Here is a 24,144-nt window from a genome sequence, read left to right on the forward strand (position 1 = left end):
GTAGAAACATCCAGAGCCACCGTGCACAGGCGTGTGCAGGAAATGGGCTACAGGTGCCGCATTCCCCAGGTCAAGCCACTTTTGAACCAGAAACAGCGGCAGAAGCGCCTGACCTGGGCTACAGAGAAGCAGCACTGGACTTTTGGACAAATTTTGCATGTCATTCGGAAATCAAGGTGCCAGAGTCTGGAGGAAGACTGGGGAGAAGGAAATGCCAAAATACCTGAAGTCCAGTGTCAAGTACCCACAGTCAGTGATGGTCTGGGGTGCCATGTCAGCTGCTGGTGTTGGTCCACTGTGTTTTATCAAGGGCAGGGTCAATGCAGCTAGCTATCAGGAGATTTTGGAGCACTTCATGCTTCCATCTGCTGAAAAGCTTTATGGAGATGAAGATTTCGTTTTTCAGCACGACCTGGCACCTGCTCACAGTGCAAAACCACTGGTAAATGGTTTACTGACCATGGTATTACTGTGCTCAATTGGCCTGCCAACTCTCCTGACCTGAACCCCATAGAGAATCTGTGGGATATTGTGAAGAGAAAGTTGAGAGACGCAAGACCCAACACTCTGAATGAGCTTAAGGCCGCTATCGAAGCATCCTGGGCCTCCATAACACCTCAGCAGTGCCACAGGCTGATTGCCTCCATGCCACGCCGCACTGAAGCAGTCATTTCTGCAAAAGGATTCCTGACCAAGTATTGAGTGCATAACTGAAATTTTTGTTGTATTAAAAACACTTTTCTTTTATTGGTCGGATGAAATATGCTAATTTTTTGAGACAGGCATTTTGGGTTTTCATGAGCTGTATGCCAAAATCATCAGTATTAAAACAATAAAAGACCTGAAATATTTCAGTTGGTGTGCAATGAATCTAAAATATATGAAAGTTAAATTTTTATCATTACATTATGGAAAATAATGAGCTTTATCACAATATGCTAATTTTTTGAGAAGGACCTTTACATCCAGACTGTTTTTGAATGAAAATATGACTCACAACATAATAACCGATCTTTACTTTAATAAAAACTCTGATGTCCTCCAAAAGAATCATTAAAAGGAATATATTTTTGGCCAGTCGTCCTCACGCACATCCTCCTCTCACTGAAAGTGACTCATCTGTCCAACAAAACAACAGTGAATAAATAAACATTGCTAAAAAATAAAAATGGCCATGTCTGAGCTAGTTTTTGAATGATGCAGTTTTGTGTGCCGATGTTTGGGTGTGTGTATGTCTAAGCATTCAGTGCTGCTTTTCTAAATTCCCTACATCATTTTATATAAACCATGAAGGCGACTTTCAGTTGGAGCATGTGGACTGTGCCAGACTGTCTTATTATGTGGCTTATCAATTCTTTAACACACCGACCTACCTTCGGACTAGCACACACTCACAAACAAACACACAAAAAATCCTATTAATCCAGGTATTTTTATACAAGGAACACGTATTCACCTACTTGTGAGCATGACCCAAATGCCAGGCAGGTTCATCTTGGGCACCTACGTCCTGAAACAAATGAGCCTATTCCATCATGGCTGCAAATTCAGCAGCAACTTCAACTACTTCACTTAAAGTGGGACTTCAGACTCTGTTCACTTCAATTCAAATGTTGGTTTTACTTCAGGAAGTCAAAAAGTAAAACACTTTCAGTGCAAAACTGGAGACAAGAGACAGAAAAAATGCTTTTGGAAGTTGAGAAAGGACAGGGGGGGAGTGAGTTAGAAGGATGGAATAAAAAAGATAGCGCCATACAGAGAGTGACTGTGATGGAGTGGTGAATGAAAGGGATTGAGATTGAGAGTGAAAGCCAGAGAGAGAAATAGAGGAGAGAAGCCCTTTATTTTTGTTTTAAAGGGCGTCCTCCCGTGTAACTTTCCACTCTCATTCTTTTGGCTATTGCTCTCTGACTGAACTCTGAAAGTATTCTCTGTTAGATGTTGTATTTCTACTAAATTCAATTCTACATAGAATGTAAAACACCAAACATTTGGCATAATGTTAACTTGTTTACCTCAAGTCTATTTTTCTGAGTATTGATTACTTATTCCAAGGTGGAATTAAAACTAAATTAACTTTGGCATTAGAAAAATACATAACACAAACAACACAGAAGCTAAATATGCTCTGCACAAAATTTGCCAGGTGCTATGGTTTAGAGAAGTTCAGGTTTTTTCATAGTCTTCCTTTAGTCTCTCATTCCTTCCCTTGTTTATCACTCTTCAAGTTTTCAGCAGATAACATTTATTTTTCAGATCAGAAAGATCTAAGGACTTCTCGCATTATAAAAATATTGCATTTTCAAGTTCTGGGCCGCTTCTTCTCTGGGAAGAGCACAAATTATATTGACTTGTGTATTTCTTATTGTGAAACTCGCAGTTATGTATACAGTACATATTACATTACCATTGATTGTTACAGTATATTCTGTGTACTTGCTGTAAATTTTGGCCATTTCAAGAAATGTTGCCTTTTTGTGATGAAGTAGATATCCGTGCTGGGTACAGCGCACACACACACTTATCGCAACACACACACACACACACACACACACACACACATTTCATCCCGATCATACATACTGCATAACACATGCATTTTGTTCCGTTAATGTCTTGTGTATTCATTTGTTGCTTGTCACAAGTGTTTGGCATGGTCAGTCTTTCTGTTGGTGCTGGCGAAACCAAGCGACTGAGCAGCACCCACTTATGACATCAACGTTGCTGCAACAGCACACTGTGCTTGAAGTCGGGCAAACCTATTGTTGTATGCGTTTAAAGACTGACGAATGTAAAGAAAATCACAGTTATTTGTATTATCTGTTTTTAGTATGTATTTATTATGTTTAAATTAGTTTTTGTGTTCAAAAATGTCTATTGTATATATGTTAAGACAGATAAAATGGTACGTCCACAGAAGGGCAGGAGTTCACATTGTCACTTGTGTTGTTAATTTCCACATTTACTAATGCATTCTTAAAATCAAAAGTTGTGCTTGTTAACATTAGTTAATGCACTGTGAATTATCATGAACTAGCAGTTCAACTGTATTTTTATTAACTAACATTAACAAAGAACAATAAATACTGTAATAAATGTATTGTTCATTGTTCATCCATGTTAGTTAAAGCATTAACAAACATTAACTAATGGAACCTTATTGTAAAGTGTTACCATTACATCATAAACTTCAGAAGTTATTCAAATCAAGTCATTGATTTTTCTGTTGCTTAATTTAAATGTCACTGACTTAATAAAGACAGTTGGAAAAGCCATTGGGGAAGTTTGTCAAAAACCATATACAACTCAACACACAGGAACATCATTCCTACTGTCATGCATGTCCGTGTCACCATCATGCTCTGGGTTGCTTTTAGCAGGAGGGACTGGAAAATCTATTGTCATTGAGGGCAGTAGGGCTGAAGTCTAACTGGCAGGTCCATTAGAATATTTTCTCACAAAGTAAAAAACATATACTATGAGGAATTAAATAAAATGTTAACATTAAGTGTTAGCCAAAACATACCTTTCAATTATCTCAGATATCAAACATTACTGACTAGCCTTGGCTCCTGTTGGTCTGCTCATTATAAATAGCTCAGCGTAGTGCCTGAAAATTATTTGAAATGCCTTTGTAACAAACAAAAAAAACAAACAAACAAAAAACAAACCAACAACAACAAGGAAAAAATATGTCTGGGAATACCCGAAAAAATTTTTGGACAGTGAAAGACCCTTTTGGACACTGAAGACACACTTAAAATGTCTGAATGGCATTACATTTGATACAAAATATTAGGGCTGCAACAACTAATCGATAAAATCGATAAAAATCGATTATGAAAATCGTTGTCAACGAATGTCATTGTCGATTAGTTGGTCTGCTCACGTCACGGGGAGCGTTACTGATGACGTCACTTTCATGACAACAGTCACACGCTAAATGGCAGAGTAATGTTAATCGGAGAGTTTTCCTCTTCTTCTGCATTCTACCTCTGTATCAAAACAGTATCAAACAGTAACGTTTGTTTGTTTATTATTTATAATTTTGATATTTCAACAAAATACGCTGCTTAATATATTATTACAAACATCTTTGTGTCCTAATTTCATAATGTGAAGTTTATATGAGCAGCACAACTCAATATTTTGTTTTGTTTATTTATATTTTGGATATTTAAAGAAGTTTTATTGTTTAAAAACTGGACAAACTTTTGTGTTTTAAGGTTTAAAATGTAAAAATTAAAGATTATATTAGTAAAACTCAATGTGTGGCTTTTGCACTTTTTAAAGTACACTTTTAAACATAAATACCCTGATTTAGGGTTTTATTTAGTTATAATAAACAAAAAAATCAAACTGAATTAAAAAAAACCTGTATCCGATTAATCGATTAATCGAAAAAATAATCGTCCGATTAATCGATTATGAAAATAATCGTTAGTTGCAGCCCTACAAAATATGAAACCAAGTGCCATCTGCAAGCAAGTTTTCTTAAAGTGGCAGAAGTTCTTTTTTTTCATCACATTTCTGAGCCATTTTCTGCAATTACTTTTAACCATCTGGTGTTGCAAATATTTTTGTGGATGCAAGAAGTCATTTCCCCTCAAATTCACACAGGTGTCCTTACACCGGTGTATTACCACTGGTGTAGTTCACCACATTAACTATAAACATTTTTGACAATCAGAAAGTTTACAAGTTTAACATCTTTGTTGTTTAATGATTTGAAATATAACAATCCTCTTTTTGTGAAATGTTTTTTTTTATGAATGTTTTTTATGAATGTAATGTTTTTAAATGTAATCTTTTTAAACTCAATATGCAGTGATATGCTTATGAGGTATGACTTCTATATAATTTATTTATTTATGTGCAGTGTTTGGAATAACACCGTTTAAAAGAACAGCGTTAGGTTACGACGTAATTTTTTCAGTAACGGGGTAATCTAACTAATTACTTTTCCCGTCGTTACAACGCCGTTAACATTACTGGACGTTAAATGCGGTGTGTTACTATAGACCCCTTAATCGCCTACGTCACTGTGACGTCACCGCTCTAGCTGGAGGCAAAACATAAGGCAGAACTAATAGCAGGTGCGCTAAAAGTTCGAGGTTTTGACTTAAAAATGTCTTCTTGTTGTGTTTTTGGCTGCCAGAATAGAAGGAACAGCACTTTTGTTTCAAAACTAAAGTTTTACCGGATCCCGGCAGACATTCTTTCACAGAAATCAAGAAGACAATTATGCTTGAATGCAATACGGAGTACAGACTGGATGGAGATGATCATAAATAATGCTCGTGTTTGCAGTGCACACTTAATATCAGGTATAATAATCTATGCATATGAACTGGTGTGTTGGTTTTATCTAGTAAATCAGCAAGTTTCTATTTTATAGGTGAAAAGTCGCCAACCTTCAGCGCACCTTCTAGTTTAAATGTTAAACAAACATACAGCGATAGATGTGTGTGCCATCCTTTGAATGGTCTCTTAAAATAATACACATTGCTAATCATAGTTAGCCCAGCGATAGGTTACATCAGAAAATAAGCCTTGACAAAATTCCCCAAACCACCCAAAAGTAATTCATATGGCCATATGGCATACGGGTCAGGTGGCCTGCTTCCATCCGCGAGAGTTAATTTACAAAAATAGCTGTCACGGTCCCGCAGAGTCAGTTACTGTACATATTCGGACAGTTCAGAACCTTCTTCTGCATCCGTGTTTAATAAATCCCTCCTAAAACGTGCTAGCTTGTCAACATTGAGACCAGCGGCGCCAAACACACACATACACGCGCGAACGCGCGCGCATGCATGCAAAAGCTAAACAGAGATTCGCAGCAGCAGCAGAGATGGCAAGTCAGGAGCAATCAGATGAAAAGTTGGCATTTTCAAGGTGGAGATATAAGCACTACTTTAAATTCATTGTGGTCAAAGGCAAGAACGTGCATGTAATGTGTACATGTAATGTGATACACACGCATCTACAAAGCTAGTGGCCAAAACCACTTTTCTTACAAAGATAATACTTGAAGTGCAGGATAAAACTCTTTCTGTCTGTTGACGTGCAATAAATATCGAAAGTTATGTACGAACACCTGTCTGTTCTAATCATTTTAACTGACTTGTGAAAACTGCTCAAAAAAAAAAAAAATTATTTAACATATAGCAACTTTTTTTATTCATTTTTTTTACAGGAATGCAAATAGTTACTTTCCCTTGTAACGAGTTACTTTTATTATAGAGTAATTCAGTTACTAACTCAGTTACTTTTTGGAACAAGTAGTGAGTAACTATAACTAATTACTTTTTTAAAGTAAAGTTCCCAACAGTGTTTATGTGCATATGTATAATATATTTGTTCCGTTATTTAATTTTCACATTTATTTCCAAACATTTATGTTTAATATTGTACATGGTCCCTTTCCAAATAAATAAATACAAATAAAAAAAATTACTAAAAATAAAAGTATGTTTTATGCTATATTTCTTTCAAATAAATTTCACTTGGTTTTAATTCTTCGCAAAGTCTTACAGGTACAAATACTTTTCTTAAATTATGTAATTCCATGTGAAATTTTGAGACGAGTTATATACACAATAAAAGATAAATAAATTTTGTATATGCCTGCGATATATCAAATGTCTGCTACATATCAAACTGCAAATGCGTTATAGCCATTTATTTATGACCAAAAAAAAAAAACCTGTGACACTAAGACTGTCAAACAAAAAAAAATCTAATTTTTTTATATTCGTTAAACTAAAAATAAAAATCCACATTTGAATGCAAAAATGTTGCATTTGAATTTTAGCTGTGTGTTAAAGGTACAATTTGTAAGATATTTGCAGTAAAATATCCAAAAACCACTAGGCTAGTATTATAGATTCTGTCCAGCTGATTACTAACAATATCTCTAATGTTTTCAACTACTTGTAAATCATGAGAAAATTCCCATTCTAAACAGTGACACGGGGCAGTGAAGTCGCCTGTCAATGACGTCAGTTACCCTTTGTGACCGCCTTTACTGACGTAGAAACTACATGACAACAGTGTTGTGGACAAATGGCGGAAGTAGCTTCGCGACAAACGTTTACTATTATAACGATCATTTCTGAAGGATTTAAGATAAGTATTATGGGGCATATACGCCAAACGCGGGGCATTGTGTCTCTAGACCTGCGCGAGGACGCGTCTGATCCATCGTCTGAACGCATCTTTGCATTGACTTTGTATGTAATCTACTCGCGCAAATCGTTGAACTCATGTTAAATTCATGATTTATCTTTCCGTCTGATTAATGGCCGTCGGCAGTTGGATAGAAGACAACACATCCCATCATTCCATGCTCCTTCTTAGCGTCATCAAACCACGTGATTGTTATTTTTTTGATAGTGCGACCTCTCATGGCAGGTCCTAAAACCTGTACCTTTAAGGAGGCTGCTTTAATGCTCGCCCCGGCTATACTTCACATTCTGTGCTCCGTTCCGTCTCACACACAGCCTCGTCCCCACAGCTTTCTAAAGGCTGACGAACAAGACAAGCAGTACCACTTCTGTCTCATCATTCACCTCGTGCATGCACTGTTGACAGCCGCGTACCCCGTCCGCGTGCAGGAAATTTTTGAGAGGGTGTGGACGGAAAATGCGGATGGTGCGTGGCTGCGGATGGTCAAATTATACTTTGGCATTTATCAGTGGCGCATGAGATGCGATGAAAATATAAGTGTCATTGTATTATAATTTTTTTTGTTAGCCTATCCAGTTGAACCAACTAGATGCAGCGCTGCTGCGATGTTCATTCAAAATATTGCGGAAAAAGAGAACATAAATGTGGAGAAGATCAAAACTGAAAAAAAAAACCATTCACACAGAACGCATATTTCATGCATTTTCTAGAGGAACATCTATCACCATTGCATTCACGTCTCGCACAACAGAGCCGCATTTTTAGAAAGCCATGTAAAATTAACGTGACTTTTTAACTGGGTTAAATGACTTTATGTTGGGTTTTCCCCCATTCCACTGCATCTCATGTTTAAATGAAATTGGCTTTCCGCCCTTTGCATTAAACTATGCGTGCATACATGATGCTGTGTTGTTTATAGTTCTTTAAGCAACTTAATTATAATTGGTTTCTAAAAATTATTTTTAATCTTATGCACTTTTTTCACAGTCATGTATTCCAGTGCATTGGAGTAAACGTGCATTAGTAACATTTTGCGCCCTCTTGTGGCCTCAGAAGAGAAGCCAAAAGCTTTTCTTCACCCTAACTGAAATTATGCATTTTAAAATTCAAATATAATTCGATTAATTGCAAAAATTCGAATTTAGTTTTTCAGCCATTTTGACAGTCCTAATAGACACATATCTGTTTGGGGGAATTTGGAAAACAAAATGGAAAAACCAAACCATATGCTCAATGCTTGGTGACACACAAAAAGCCAGAGTGATTTTCTTTTGCTATAATGTCGCTTTTCCACTGCATGGTACAGCACGGTATGGTCGGTATGGTTCACTTTTGGGGGGTTTTCCACTGGGTACAGTACCTGGTACCTGGTACTTTTTTTAGTACCTCCTTGGTTGAGGTTCCAAGTGAACCGTACCATTACCAAGACGTGACGTGTATACTCTGCTGATCAGTGATTAGCTGGTGAGAAACTTTGTTACATGCGTCACTGAACTTGCGACACAAACACAAATAGAACCGTTAGATTTAAATCAGCACAGCCTGCGAAAGATCAAACGCAACTGTTTTGAATGAGCACACCTTTTTTAACAGCCCAAAAGTGGCTGTTTCGTTGTCTGTTGAGAAAGTACACACCTTACTGTCTCTGATAGCAGAGGAGCGGATCTAGCGAGAGCTTGATGGGGTGACACAATAACGACATGTGAATAACCACGCCCACTCTGAAAGCGTTATTAAACTGCAGTGGAAATGCAAACCGAGACGAATCGAGCTGTGCCTTACCGTACTGAGTCGAGTTGTACCACGCAGTGGAAAGCGCCATAAATAGCTAACATATTTCCTTCATACAAGCGGCCTGTTCCCCTGCCCCCTTCCTTAGGGAAGAGTGTCTCTGTGTGTGTGTGTGTGTGTGTGTGTGTGTGTCTTTGTTTCAGCGCAAAAAATTACATCTGCCTAATATACATTCAGCCAAGCTCCAAACGTGTGTGTGTATGTGTGTCTTTGTTTCAGCGCATAAAATAACATCTGCCTGGCATGCATTTAGCCAAGCTCCAAATGTGTGTGTGTCTTTGTTTCAGCACATAAAATTACATCTGCTTAACATGAATTCAGCCAAACTCCAAACAGCACAGTGACTCATTACATCATCGCCAGAAAAGCCAGAAGTTCAATCAAAGGTCCATATTATCATGGCCTGTGAGTGAGTGCACAAACATTTGTCAAAATTTGAAGACAACTATTAAGGGAACATGAGAGCCTATGAGAAACCTCAGGGGTTGAGGATGAAAGGACAAAGCTGAGTTCACACTTACAGCTATTAAATGGCTTGAGATCACAGAGCCTACAAGCTGCTGGTTTCTAGAATCTCCTTGCTCACACTGGTAGTTGTCACTTTGGTCCTCATCTGCATAAAGCTGAGCTCTGTTCTTGCTGCATTGGCAACAGTCACTGTAGCAGGAAATCGCAAACGAATTTCTGTTCGTTTTGTTGTGCCATATAAAGCAATTCATGTTCCAGTTAAGTGACTAATCTTATAATTTCCATGAAAGATGGCAATGTGATTGGTTATTCCTCTCTACAGATGGTGATATATTCACAGGCTGGACCTAAATGTCAAGAAATTGACACCACATCAACAGTCAGCATCAGTGGCAAAACAACAGCTGACTGAATCTGTTTGGCTTCAGACACTCAGAGTCAAAATCACGTTTATTCAAACTCAAATTTCTGTGGTTTCCAAATACTGGATTTTTAAATGTGGTTTTAATATAGCAAATATAAATTGATTAATAAATAATTATTATTATTTAAAATCAGGAATCAACCAATCAGATGAACTTTGGTCTGTCCAATTGAGCTGTATCTTACACAGATAATTTTGCTTGTATAATTTCTCCACCATGTATCAAAGTGTCAAACAAACTTTACTTCTAGAATATCCTTTCTTACATTTATAAAGCACTGATAAATATTTACTTTTTTTTTTGGTTATGTCTTATCTCTCCTAGGGCACCAAGTGAGCCAGGATAAAATAGGTTAATGATGCCTCTACTGAACCATGCCACATCTAAGGCCTGTAAGACAGACTCTTTCATGCTGTACCAGAGACAAAAACTGATAAGACTGACAAACTTCCCATGAAGAACCACACACATGACCTGATGTCCATAGATTGACCATTTAGTATTACGCAACATATCATAGTAAAAAAAATATCTCAAACAGTACATATAAGGATTGTATAGCGGTTAATATGTTACTGTTTATTATTGTATGTTCATCATTGTTCTCATGTAGGTTCAACTGGACTTGTTGTGGGGCATTTAGCTTGACATTTCCAGGCTGTCTCAGGGTTTCACAACAAGCTAAGAACGTCAGATGCATCCGAAGGGCATCGAGTTTGAGACGGAGCACAGATGTCAATATAACAGACAAATCAGTCTTAGTGGATGTTCCAGAGTGAACGAGGATGTATGCGCTCTCACTCGTGTGTAGCCATGTATTACAGCACATTGAATTCAGTGTGGAAAACTTTAGTAGAGAGTGCTGGGACTTTAAATCAGCCAATGGGAATGGTCAGGTCAAGCTATTGAACTTTATGGATTATATATATGTTATGTAATATTTACACAAGGTTTTCAGTGGCTAATATAGACAAATGGAGAGTGGGTGGCTGATAAATATGGTATATTATATTCATATGTTTTTAAAAAAACATCCAAATGTTGTAGAGAATAGTAAGAATGAGTAGAAGGTTACTCCAGGCTACACTCCAGAACTGTCACCAATGAATGGTCATCACGCGACAACTTGACACAGAAGGAGTCAAGTTTAGAACAATTGCCTGAAACCCCACTACATTGTTGTCACTAACTCAAACAAAAGAGAAGCCTCTTTTAAATCCTTCAGAAGGCAGGCAGTCTCCTAGACTGCACAGAATCATCAAGCTCCTCCAAGAGAACATGAAGGAAAAGCTGTTTAGTTGCTTGTTAGAAACTCTGAATGTTATAACACCTGCAGCGACCAAACACAAGGGTCTGTCTGGATTACAGGCCTTCCTCATAATGGAAGAGTCTAAAATACACACCAACAGAGTTTCTCTACAAGCTTTCATAACTCAGATAACAAGAACCAGAACCCTAGGGTGCATATCAGGAGCTGCTTTCTGGCATTGATGCAGCCACCGCCAGCTGCAAGAGGCATTAACTACATCTATCTAAGTACCCAATGGACTGGCCTGTATGACATTGGCTTGACCATCTTCATAAAGAAAAAATCACTATGTTGAAGATTACAAAGCACAAAAAACTTCTGCCACAATGCTGAAATCCACAAACATAAAATTATTCCACAGCATACCACAGTGTACAATGTGTCTTTAGTACATAATCTAACTAAATGTCTGCCTAGTGTGGAGTGTCCTGACAGTTTGCATGAATAAAACAGATGAATATTTAATGTCATATACAAAAATATTTATGTAGTGAATATTTCACTTTTGATTTTTTTTTCCCGTTACCTATAGTCTTACCTTAAATGCTGTTTCAGCCTCTTGCTTTGCTGTTCTGTGAGAGATCCAGTGTGCCGCTACTCTCTGTCCTCTGTCTTGCACTGAAAAAAAAGAGATACACTGAGTCAAGTCAAGTCAAGTCACCTTTATTTATAAAGCGCTTTAAAGGTCCTGGTTTTCATGCTTTTTTTAAGCTTTGATTGAGTTTACAGTGTGCAATATAACATGTTCATGTTTCGCGTGTAAAAAAAACTGTATTTTTCTCACAATTCACCTATCTGTATACCGCTGTTTCACTGTCATAAAAAAGGGCTGATGTCTTCCTCGTTCTATGAAGTATCTCCTTCAGAAATACATAAGGAGTTCTGATTGTGCCAGCGGTTCCTGTGTTGTGATTCGACAGCAGGTGAGTACACGGGGGCCCTCCTGGAAACGCGATTGGGCTAGTTTTGAGAAGCAAGTGGGCAGGATTTGTTTTGAAAACCTGGCAATCCTGAGCTGAACCATACACAGTAAAAGAACGCACGTGCTGGAGATGTACTTATAATTAAAGGAGCGTTTTTACTGACGAGATGCACATGAAAATCGCATTCGATTTTTTGTACAGCCCTACCATAGTTGACAAAGCTAGGGCCTAAAAAAAAAATTTGTTTGGTTCCGGTTTCCGACCGACCCTTTCAATTTATCTGCGACCCAAATTTATTTTATGAGACTGGGGAAGAACGGTCTTTCACACATCGTTAATTAAATTACAGTTTCCTTTAAATGCTGTTTTACACTTAAGTAATCCGTTAAAAACCATTAAGTATTGCATCAAAACCCTTTAACTGTCAATTCCTAAAGTGAGCTATAACTTAAGGTTTGGAAATCGTAACATTAAGAGAAACACGGGGGGAGTCAACAATATATCGCGGAACAGAGAGGGCACTGACAACATGCTGACAGACAGGACATTAACATTACCAGCTTACTTTTAATATGAAACAAAGTCTCATTTGGTTATTTCACCTTTCAAATGTGGTCATTTTTTAAAGAAATGTAAACAATAAATACCGTTTTGTGGCTCTTGAATGTGTCGAACAGATCGCTGTAAGTTAGATCATCAGTTAAAACTAACTGATCGTCTCTTGCTTCTAGTTAATTTATAGCATCAAAATCAAATAAACCACATAAATGAACATAACAAAGAATGTTGTTTGACTACAAAAAGATGTCTGTACACTCCGTTTTTCAAGTTCAAATCCTCCATGTTAATCTACTATGAGATCGCCTGTCAAACTCCCGCGAAGGCTTTTTGTGTGTGTGTGTGCGTTTTGCGTGTCTATGGCAACAACAGACTTTAAACGGAAATACAGAATCACTGTCGTAAAAGTACCGGTACACACATTTAAAATCAGCGCGCGTGTGTGTGTGTAAAACTGCCACTGGAGAAAAAAAAAATAATAATAATAATAATAAATCCCTACCGACCAATGACCTCAACTGACAACCAACCGGAACCAAACTTTTTTTCTTTTTAGGCCTAAACAGCATTGCCCTTTGTTTAATAAGTTACAGAAACTGTTAAACGCACCAACTTAAATAATAAAATACACTTACCGGTTGTGGTCCATAAACAACGCCCTTCTCCAAACAAAGAGGGAACTGCTCCATCTTTCAAGAATAATCTTTGTGCGAATCCGGCATTAAACTGATTGAAATTGAGGAAGCTCGCTGTCCTCAGCAAAATGTGCTGCACATAGTTTTACATGTGGATTATAATTTTCGGGAACCGAGTTAAACATAAATTGTAACCCTTAATCTCCAAGTACAGCGTCTCTGGGAGGGCCAAACAAAGATCGACGACATGGCGACAAACACAAACGCAGCTCTTCCTCTTCTCCATCGGAGCGCAGCAAGGCCACGCCCCCTTTTTGTGTATTCATGTGGGCGGAGGTTAGTCAAAAAAACGTTTTAGTGATGTCATTACTGCAGGAACTAGAGGGATGTAGTCCAAACGGGTTTGTTTTTTGTAGGCGAATTCTGTTAAATAAAATATCTCGCTTGGCATTGAACTTTGAGCTTTATAATTTTACAGATATTATTTATACTCTAACAACAACATTACACACTAACTAAAGTTTAAAACATGGGATCACGAAGAATGGGACCTTTAAACAAAATACATTGTGTAAAAGCAACTGAACAACATTCATTATGAAAACAGTGTGTCGATAATGCAAAATGACAGTTAAAGGCAGTTCATCATTGAATTCAGTGATGTCATCTCTGTTCAGTTTAAATAGTGTCTGTGTATTTATTTACTGAGATGATGGGAGGGAATAAAAAAATGTTTACTGACATTTAAGCTTCACTTTTAGGGTCACTGACACACACACCCACGCACCCACACACACACACACATACACACATACACACACACACACACACACACACACACAGATATATATATATATATATATATATATATATATATATATATATATATATATATATGAATGTCCATAATAGAAAAAAAGAAAAAATCTTTTCAAAATATAGCTAGTTTAAAACGCATGTGATTCTTAGAAAAGTTCTCTTTGTATTCATTTTGATATTATCTTGCTTTCAACAAAAGTTTAATTTTAATGACTCTAAAATGTAATTTGGTATAACCATCAAGAAAAACTACAAAGAAAAACATTTCCTTACATTTCCATACATACAAGTGAGCCTACTTGTGATTATTACTTTGAAACGTTTTTAGATTTACACTAACGTTCAAAAGTTTGAGGTCAAGATTTGCATTAAATTGCTTAAAGTGACATTTATAATGTTAAACATCCAATTCAAATAAAATGAAAAAAAAAATATTAAATAGCAACAATGCTGTCATGAAACTCTAGATGTAGAAACTCTATATTGTTTACTGTTCTCTGAGGTCCACTTATAATGTTATCAAGATTTTTACATCAAAAAACATCATAATATAGAAGTAATAGGTTATTTTTTCCTCATCGGAGCACTTCGTTTGAATAGGCATGGCAGATTGCAGACTCGGAAGTAAATGTCCACTGGTATGATTGGCTAACAGTTTGTTGGCTAGCAGAGCATGATTGACAGCTTACAGCCTTCACAGATGGACGCTGCTGTGATTTCTGCTGTGGTTAAAAAAGCATAAATACTCAGTACATATCAGATGACCTGCAGTAACAGACAAAGCAATTAGTGACCATGTAATAAAAACAGTTACTCACATTGCTGTGGTGTGACGTGACTGTCAGATCTAGTATATTCGGCACAACATACTCTTTTAGTTTCAATCTATCTGAAAATCCTTCATCGAATTGTGCTTTGTTCATAAATGAATCGGCAGTAAAATTAAGTGAAAAAAGGACCAAGTTCAGAGTTAATCTACTCTTTCCTAATTTCTTTCCTAATTTTTCCAATTTGACACTACACAGCTTGTTATTTTCGGAGCCGTCTTTATCAGTTGGTTTCTGAGTAGATCTGCGTTTGCCTCTCTCGTTATTTACACCACATGCGCAAAAATCAGTGGCCACACTATTACATCATAAAGTGGCATTTTCCAGAACTTGTCGTTTTGGCAGATTGGCTTCAATATAAGCTGCTTTTTAGAATAAGTTTTAAGTTCTTTAAAATTACAAGACATTTTTATATTACAATGACATCTTATTTGTCAAAAGATCAAGGGAATTTTGATATCTCAGTTCATGACCCCTTTAAACTACTTGGCACAAGTTGATTGGTTCATGTTGCATACACAGCCAATGATCTCGCTGCTTACATTTAATCTGCTATGGGTTAGATCTGCTATGGGTTATTATATATAGTATTAATGCAGCAGCAGTACTGTATGTCTTACAGTAAATACTCACAGCACCATAACAACATATGTATTGGCAGTAGCAAGTTCTTATACTTGCTTTGCAGCAGCAGCAATAATCTCCAACAGCAATAACCAATAGCAGCAGCAATTCAACAGCGTAAACAGATCTATTCCACCAAGACCAAATACATTAACATTGTAATATCCATTACCATGCTAAAATCTTCAGAGAGTTTTCATGATAGAACTGTTTTCATTTTGATATTAATAATCAGCATACTAGAATGACTTCTGAGGGTTTATAATGGCTGCTAAATACTTAGCAGGAACAAATTAGGATTTAGTTGGAAACAAATACATTTAAGATATATGAAATTATCACTGTTCCCAAACATTTGAATGTTAATGGATTTTTAATTGATATTTTAACACCTGTATTAAAGTAATTTATTTTAATAAATTAAAGTTTAGAGTAGTTGCATCATATGAAATTTTTCCTGACTTGTTATATCACAATAAAAAGCCTAATGATCTGAGACTTACTGAAATAGGGGCATGGTGGGGTTTTAGTGTGTACCCTGAGATGAAATTCTGCAGGCACCCCAGACTACTAACCATGTTTGTGCTTTTATCATACCTGAAACCTTATGAAAGTTAGACATGGATGTGTTACTCATCAGAGTACAAAATAGTCATGCAATCTAAGCCTGGTATTAAGTTAAGAAACTCTAGAGAGGCGGTTGAAAGTGGGCAGTAGGTCAGACTATTAATCTCCCTCAGTCACTCAAGATTAAGAGGAATAATCATCCTCATAAATCATTTTGTACATCTCAGCTTTCATGCACTTGATTTAAACCTCTTGAGGGATCCAGATTTAGACACTAAAATTACAAGCTATTACAAGTTGATTTTCAGCACAGCAAAACTGGCTATTCATTCTCCGTGTAAAAAGAGGAAAACAAGAAGGGAGGGGCAATGAGAGGTGTGGCATTTTTCTTACCTCTCTTTTCCTCAATGATAGCACTTTTCTTTGCAAAAAGAAACAAATAAGCATCCCCTCTCAGCTTGATCCCAGACATTTGGGGTCTCTCACAGAGCTGTCATGCACATAAATGTGGAAAAATAAGATCATTACTGACCTCGCCATATCCATTTACGACTGGAGTTTATAAAATATGACATGCGGTAAAAGGAAACAATAGAATTGATCGGGAGGGTAGTGTGTCTGCATGCTCCTCACAGGAACATCCTTTTTCCAATTTGCTTTTCTATTTCCAAAAAGTAATGGTCTCATCTCTTCTAATGCTAAAATATCTGACTCGTCTAAAATCAGCCCAATTTAAATCACTGTGGCTTGTCAATCACAACGCAATGTATCACAAAGTCTATTCTGGTTGTAACCGCAAGCTCTTTTCCACAATAAACATCATCAAAGGCCAGGCTTGAGTTCTGGGGACTTAAAATAATCAGCCTGTTGCCTGCACAACATAAATCCAGAGAATCCATCAACCCAGACTATGGCCCTCTAGAGAAAATCATTTTCCAAAACTAATAGGTTTTGAGAAGGCATTAGCTGCAAGCCAGCCTAAGACATTGTTCTCAAAGAATGATCTAAGAAGGCCAGAGCCGGCTTGAGGGCAGTTGCTCTTCAAACACAGCGAAATTGACCTTCCTCTGGTTGACAATTATCTGCCAGTCAAGTCACTCAACTGCCATGGGGGTCCCAAAGAGCCTTACTTTTTCACTTCTTCTCTTAACAGGCATTTTGACAACAAACCTCATGAGAAAAGTGGAAGTCTGAAAGAGAAGAGGATTAATATTCTTCCTCTTCATATTACCCAGTCACTCGACTCTCTTGCTTTGCCTTGGAGTCTCATTAATACAAAGAAAAATGAAATGAAATGTAGCATTTTATATTAATAATTACTTCAAAAATTTACTTTCTTTGATTGTAGAAATTAATTAATATATCTTATCTTATATCTTATAATACATAATTATAAAGTCTGTGTAAACAAACTCTTAAGAGAATATTTCAGAATCATTTTTTATTTTTTTTTATTTTTTATTTATAGCCTAGGCTTATATGTCCTTTTTACCCAAGTATTCCTTGTTCAAAATCAATATAAAATAACCAGGCAAATAACCAGGACATATTTTGCTTAATTTATGTACACCTTAAAAAGGATTAAGAAGTAATAATAAAAATATTTCCTCATATTTTAACACCTCCACAGAGGAATGTGTGTAAAATCTTTGTTTTCCTGATTATCACGCCTCATTACCATGATGAACAATCTTGAGGTCAGACCTGGGGATGTAATAGGTTGAGTGTAACTGACAGATGTGACTGGATATCAGCTTTAAAATGTCACAAATAGAATATTGCACTAGACACTACAAAAGCAGATTACGCCCATACTGTGTTCTAAAGAGGCCTAACTGAGTGAATCCAGATATCAAGCACAGATGTAAGAGAACACATAAGATCCATAGCGCAACATTGCTGTTAGGATTACATATTGATCACCTAGTGAGGACAGAATACAAATAGCGAGAAAAACAGATTATGATTTCCTATCACTACTGAGAAAGATAGAAGGAGAAAGAGATGAAAAGGGTATTTAAAATTTGCGACTGATATGGGTTCTTCAAGACAGTGGCCAAATGGCTGGTACAACACTGATATACTGATATAGGTGTCAGGTCAGGTGTGTTAACAAAGAAAGATATGCAAAATATGCAAAGCTGGGGGGTACAGAGGTTATTAGAAAATATGCTTCAACTTTAATTGCAATACATTTTCAACACTGTTTATTGGCAAGGATTTGCACAAGGGAAGATCATGTAACCCAGCGGGTCTCAATTCCAGTCCTCGTGCCCCCCTGCTCTACATTTTGTATGTTTCTCTTATGACTTCAGACGTTTGTTCTATTCGAACATAAGTGCCCTGCGAAGTGGAAATCACAGGATGACACCAGTTCAAAGCAAACATATATGTTCCATCCAAAGTGCATTGAAGTGTGTGAGACGTGAATGTAAATTGCAGTTATTTACAGAGGTACCGGTAAATAATAATCCGTGAATGAATGTTCCGTAGTAGGGCTGCACGATATTGGGAAAAAATTACATTGTGATATTTTATTTTTCTGCGATATATTGCGATATGAAATCTTATCAAATTTTTTCTTATAAACAAAAAGGGGGTGAGCACACTTACATTCTCATTAAACATCGACACCATCATGTCAATTGATTAATATGTGAGAGGGAGAGAGAGCAAGACAGCGCTCATGTTGTTTGAAGACGGTGAGCGTGCGGCCGGGGCTCGCTCGCTCCTCTCTCTCTCTCTCTCTCTCTCTCTCTCTCTCTCTCTCTCTCCCTCCCTCTCTCTCGCACTCTCTCTCGTCTCTCTCTTGCGCTCTCTCTCTCTCTCTCTCTCTGTCTCTCGTGCTCTCTCGCATTCTTTCATGCGCTCTCTCTCTCGGTCTCTCTCGCGTGCTCTCTCTCTCTCTGCCCTGTTAAACTGACAGGACTTAAAAACACATGCAAATGATAAACTTTCACTCTATGATGGTTAAGCTGTGCAATTAATCCGCGAATCACATTCGGAATGTCAACGTATACATAAAGCAATTGAAATAACGGAAAGGAGGACTAAGAATCTCCAATGACAACTGGCAGTGCTAGATTTGCTACAAGTGCCTGCAGCATCCGTACATTTATTGCTCTTCACCATACTTGCGAAATAAGTTGACACAGTGTTTACAGTATGTTTACACAGCGTTTTACATCATGGCGGGTGAGGGCGTTTTCGAACGTGTCTGGTCAATCAGTGTCTACTTACGTCACGAGTGGTACCAGTTGTGCTGGTTAGACCCTACTCCAGGTGTTTCTTGTTAATTTCCTGGTGTTTTCCTGAATCCTGTGTGCTGTATAAATGTCATTCTCTGTGCTGTGTGTGCGTTCCTCCCTTATGAGTTAACAAAGACTGTTCATGGTGATATTCTCCGTGGTCTCCGTGCTCCTTGTTTCCGCACAGTAGCGAACCATGGCAGAAGACAGCACCTAGAAAAAGTAAGCGGTGCCACTTCTCCATATTTTGTTTTCCATTTTTGAAAAATCCTTTTTTTGTTTCTCCCCATGCTGTGGATGTAGCCGCTCATTTCTTTGCCCTAGCCAGTAGAAATCTCCCCTTCATTGAGTGTGATGGATTGGGAAATTACTTCTGCCCAATTGACTTCCGAGACACCACAGGACTGAGCTGGAGGGAAAGGATCCTCCGTAGTCTGTAGTCAATGTCCGGCCCCGATCCAGAACCATCCCACCATCAAATCCACCTTCCACTCCATTGTAAAGCCCGCCGGCCATGGCATTCTCAAGCTTGCCGGCCATTCCTCAAGCAAGCCCGTCAGCTTCGCTGAAGTCAGGCCCGCCGGTGGTTCCATTGTCAAGCCCGCTGGTCGGTTCACTCTCAAGCCCTCAGCTGACAGCAGCACAATCCTTAATTCCAAGTCAAGGGATGAATCAAAGGAGGAAGCGACTGTTAGCTCGAGCCCACGAGTCTTCTCCAGTGTCAGCTCCAGCCTTTAAATCTGCTTCAGAAAGGGCTCCAGTTCCCACTTTCAGCTCTAAGAGGGCTCCAGTCCCCACGTCCAGCCCAGTGAGGGCCAGTTTTCCCACATCCTGAGGGCCTCAGAAGCTGATATTCTCCCAAAGGATTTTTTTAGGGGTTATATGGATCTAGCCGTAAAGGTCTCCTCAACTGTCTGCTTTAACCATGGCTTCCTCAATTGTCTCCTCCACCATGGCCCGAGTTCATTACTCCGCCATGGCCCCCTGAGCTGCCTGTTCTGCTGTGGCTTCCTAGTCTACCTGCACCGCAATGGGTCCCGGAACGGGTACCGCTCTGGAGGCCTGCCGTCCCATGTAAGCCTGTCCTGAGGGGCCTCCAAATTGCCCATCCCCACTCCCCATTAGATGTTGTGTGTTGCAACGTGCCTTTGGGGTGGGGGGAGTAATGGTACGCCCATGGACTGTGTGTTTGTTTACCTCCACCACGTGCTTCTGCCCTCATGTCTGATTGTGAAATTGATTCCAGGTGCATCTTGTTAATTTCCTCGTTTGGTTCCCCATTTAAGCCCTGTGTTTTTTTCTGAGAGTCCTGCGTGCTGTCTAAATGTAATTCACCATGCTATGTGTGCATTCCTTCCTTGTGAGTTAACAAAGACTGTTCATGGTGATATTATCCGTACGCTCCACGCTCCTTGTTTCTGCACAGTAGGGGTGTGCAATATGACGATTTTTGATAGTGGATGATAAAAATGTCTCCACAATTTGCTTTTGAAGAAATATTGTAGTATCGTGCTACAGAACACATTCTAACAGCTGCAGTTCTGGTGCCTTTGTCATGCACTGAACAATGCCACATGCATTCACAGCAGTGTTAACTCAGCGGTAGAGTTACTCTCCCATTATCTGCATGTACTTTTAAATGTTTCTCTTGCGCGCTGGTCTGACCTGTGCTTTTTCTGAGTGCCACATACACCCAAAGCACGTGCGCTAAAGCCTGTCAAAAAGTGTCTGATCATTGAACTAAATTATCTTTTGAGCTAATACTGTCAAAACACACAAGGTTTACATGTAGACCCAAGTTGGTTATGTCTAAAATGAAAGTTAACAGTTGTAACAAACAAAATGTATATGTGTCTGTACAGTCGTGGCCAAAAGTTTTGAGAATTACATAAATATTAGTTTTCAAAAAGTTTGCTGCTAAACTGCTTTTAGATCTTTGTTTCACTTCATACGTTTCAAAGGCTTTTATCGACAATTACATGACATTTATGCAAAGAGTCAGTATTTGCAGTGTTGGCCCTTTTTCAGGACCTCTGCAATTAGACTGGGCATGCTCTCAATCAACTTCTGGGCCAAATCCTGACAGATAGCAACCCATTCTTTTATAATCACTTCTTGGAGTTTGTCAGAATTAGTGGGTTTTTGTTTGTCCACCCGCCTCTTGAGGATTGACCACAAGTTCTCAATGGGATTAAGATCTGGGGAGTTTCCAGGCCATGGACCCAAAATTTCAACATTCTGGTCCCCGAGCCACTTAGTTATCACTTTTGCCTTTTGGCACGGTGCTCCATCGTGCTGGAAAATGCATTGTTCTTCACCAAACTGTTGTTGGATTGTTGGAAGAAGTTGCTGTTGGAGGGTGTTTTGGTACCATTCTTTATTCATGGCTGTGTTTTTGGGCAGAATTGTGAGTGAGCCCACTCTCTTGGATGAGAAGCAACCCCACACATGAATGGTGTCAGGATGCTTTACTGTTGCCATGACACAGGACTGATGGTAGCGCTCACCTTTTCTTCTCCGGACAAGCCTTTTTCCAGATGCCCCAAACAATCGGAAAGAGGCTTCATCAGAGAATATGACTTTGCCCCAGTCCTCAGCAGTCCATTCACTATACTTTCTGCAGAAGATCAATCTGTCCCTGATGTTTTTTTTGGAGAGAAGTGGCTTCTTTGCTGCCCTTCTTGACACCAGGCCATCTTCCAAAAGTCTTCGCCTCACTGTGCGTGCAGATGCGCTCACACCTGCCTGCTGCCATTCCTGAGCAAGCTCTGCACTGGTGGCACTCCGATCCCGCAGCTGAATCCTCTTTAGGGGATGATCCTGGCACTTGCTGGACTTTCTTGGACCCCCTGAAGCCTTCTTTACAAGAATTGAACCTCTTTCCTTGAAGTTCTTGATGATCCTATAAATTGTTGATTTAGGTGCAATCTTAGTAGCCACAATATCCTTGCCTGTGAAGCCATTTTTATGCAACGCAATGATGGCTGCATGCGTTTCTTTGCAGGTCACCATGGTTAACAATGGAAGAACAATGATTTCAAGCATCACCCTCCATTTTACATGTCAAGTCTGCCATTCTAACCCAATCAGCCTGACATAATGATCTCCAGCCTTGTGCTCGTCAATATTCTCACCTGAGTTAACAAGACGATTACTGAAATGATCTCAGCAGGTCCTTTAATGACAGCAATGAAATGCAGTGGAAAGGTTTTTTTGGGATTAAATTAATTTAATTTTAATTAATTAATTAAAATAATTAATCATGGCAAAGAAGGACTATGCAATTCATCTGATCACTCTTCATAACATTCTGGAGTATATGCAAATTGCTATTATAAAAACTTAAGCAGCAACTTTTCCAATTTCCATTATTTGTGTAATTCTCAAAACTTTTGGCCACGACTGTATATTTGATGCATGCGGCTCTTAAAGGGACAGTAGGCCTATTAAACATTGTCGTAGATTTTTCTCAAATCTAACTAAGTCCTATCTCATCTGACCTAAATCTACCGGGGCCATCTCCAATCGACGATCTCCCTGGGCCGTCTCCAATCGACGATCCCTAACGTCTCCAGTCGACGCTTAATAAACACCTGGGCCGTCTCCAATCGACAATCCCTAACGTCTCCAGTCGACGCTTAATAAACACCTGGGCCGTCTCCAATCGACGATCCCTAACGTCTCCAGTCGACGCTTAATAAACACCTATTTATCTAAACTATCTCACCTGATGCGCAGCAGAAAATGACAGACAGACTTCAGCAAATGTCCTTTGAGCTCTTTATTTACGGCCGGGAGAGTACTCGAGCAATTCTCAGAGAATCTCTCTCCAGAAAAAGAATACATCAGGTTTTATAGGACACATCAAAATAAACTCAGCATGACTAAAATCACTAACATAACGTCACCTTTTATCAATATGATTGGTTCAATTTATAAAGCAAGCCCCTCCCTTCTTTACCCTCTGAGACATGACATAATGCAGGCTAAAAACGAAAGGTTAGTAAGACCTGTTCCGAAAAGAAGAAGTAGAATTTAGTTTGTTATTTTTGTTAGACCTAGACGAGGAAGTTAGGTGAGTGTTTGTCATAATGTTAGACTCAAAAGAGAAGTCAGGTTAAAAGTTTAACAAGTTGAATTAAGGTTAGAAGTTTAACACAGGTAAGATTCAGAAAAAATAGTTTACTATCTTATTTATTAAAAATCCACCACAACATGCAGCCTACTGTCATTGCTGTCAAGTGATAGATCACCCTAAAATGTCACTTCTGTCATTATTTACTCACTGTGGCATTGTCCCAAACCTGTATTAATTTCTTTCTTGTGCTGAACACAAAAGAAGATATTTTGAAGAATGTGGGTCACCAAACAGTTGTTGGTCCACAATGAATTTCAAAGTATCAAAAAATACTATGGAAGTCACTGTGGACCAGCAACTGTTTGGTTTTCCATGTTCCTCAAAATAGCATTTATGTTCAGAAGAAGAAAGAAACTCATTCAGGTTTAAAACCACTTTTGAGTGAGTAAATGGTGGTATAAAAAATAAAACACTGTGACAGAATTGACAGACAGCTGACAGAATTTGTATTTTTGGGTGAACTGTTTAACATTAATAAAATAACAAAACACAAAGAGAAAAATCACTCACTGATCTTGATTGAAGAAATATAATAAAGTTGCTTTAGGAGCCAGTTTACATATTGTTTTATTTTTATATTTGTTCATTCAATTTCTTGAATTCCTGCTAAATACACCTATT

The 24,144-nt window shown here is 38.3% G+C and overlaps 1 protein-coding gene across 1 annotated transcript in view; it reads right to left on the reverse strand.

Moving 5' to 3' along the window:
- The window catches only part of LOC132109358 (disintegrin and metalloproteinase domain-containing protein 33-like), a 110,755-nt gene that overhangs the window by 81,405 nt on the left and 5,206 nt on the right, over window positions 1-24,144 (reverse strand). The window contains exon 2 of the mRNA XM_059515383.1: window positions 11,723-11,802. Within this exon, the coding sequence (XP_059371366.1) occupies window positions 11,723-11,802 (80 nt within the window). The remainder of the gene's footprint in view (window positions 1-11,722; window positions 11,803-24,144) is intronic.

This window comes from Carassius carassius, chromosome 2, assembly GCF_963082965.1.
Source record: "Carassius carassius chromosome 2, fCarCar2.1, whole genome shotgun sequence".
Taxonomy (NCBI): domain Eukaryota; kingdom Metazoa; phylum Chordata; class Actinopteri; order Cypriniformes; family Cyprinidae; genus Carassius; species Carassius carassius.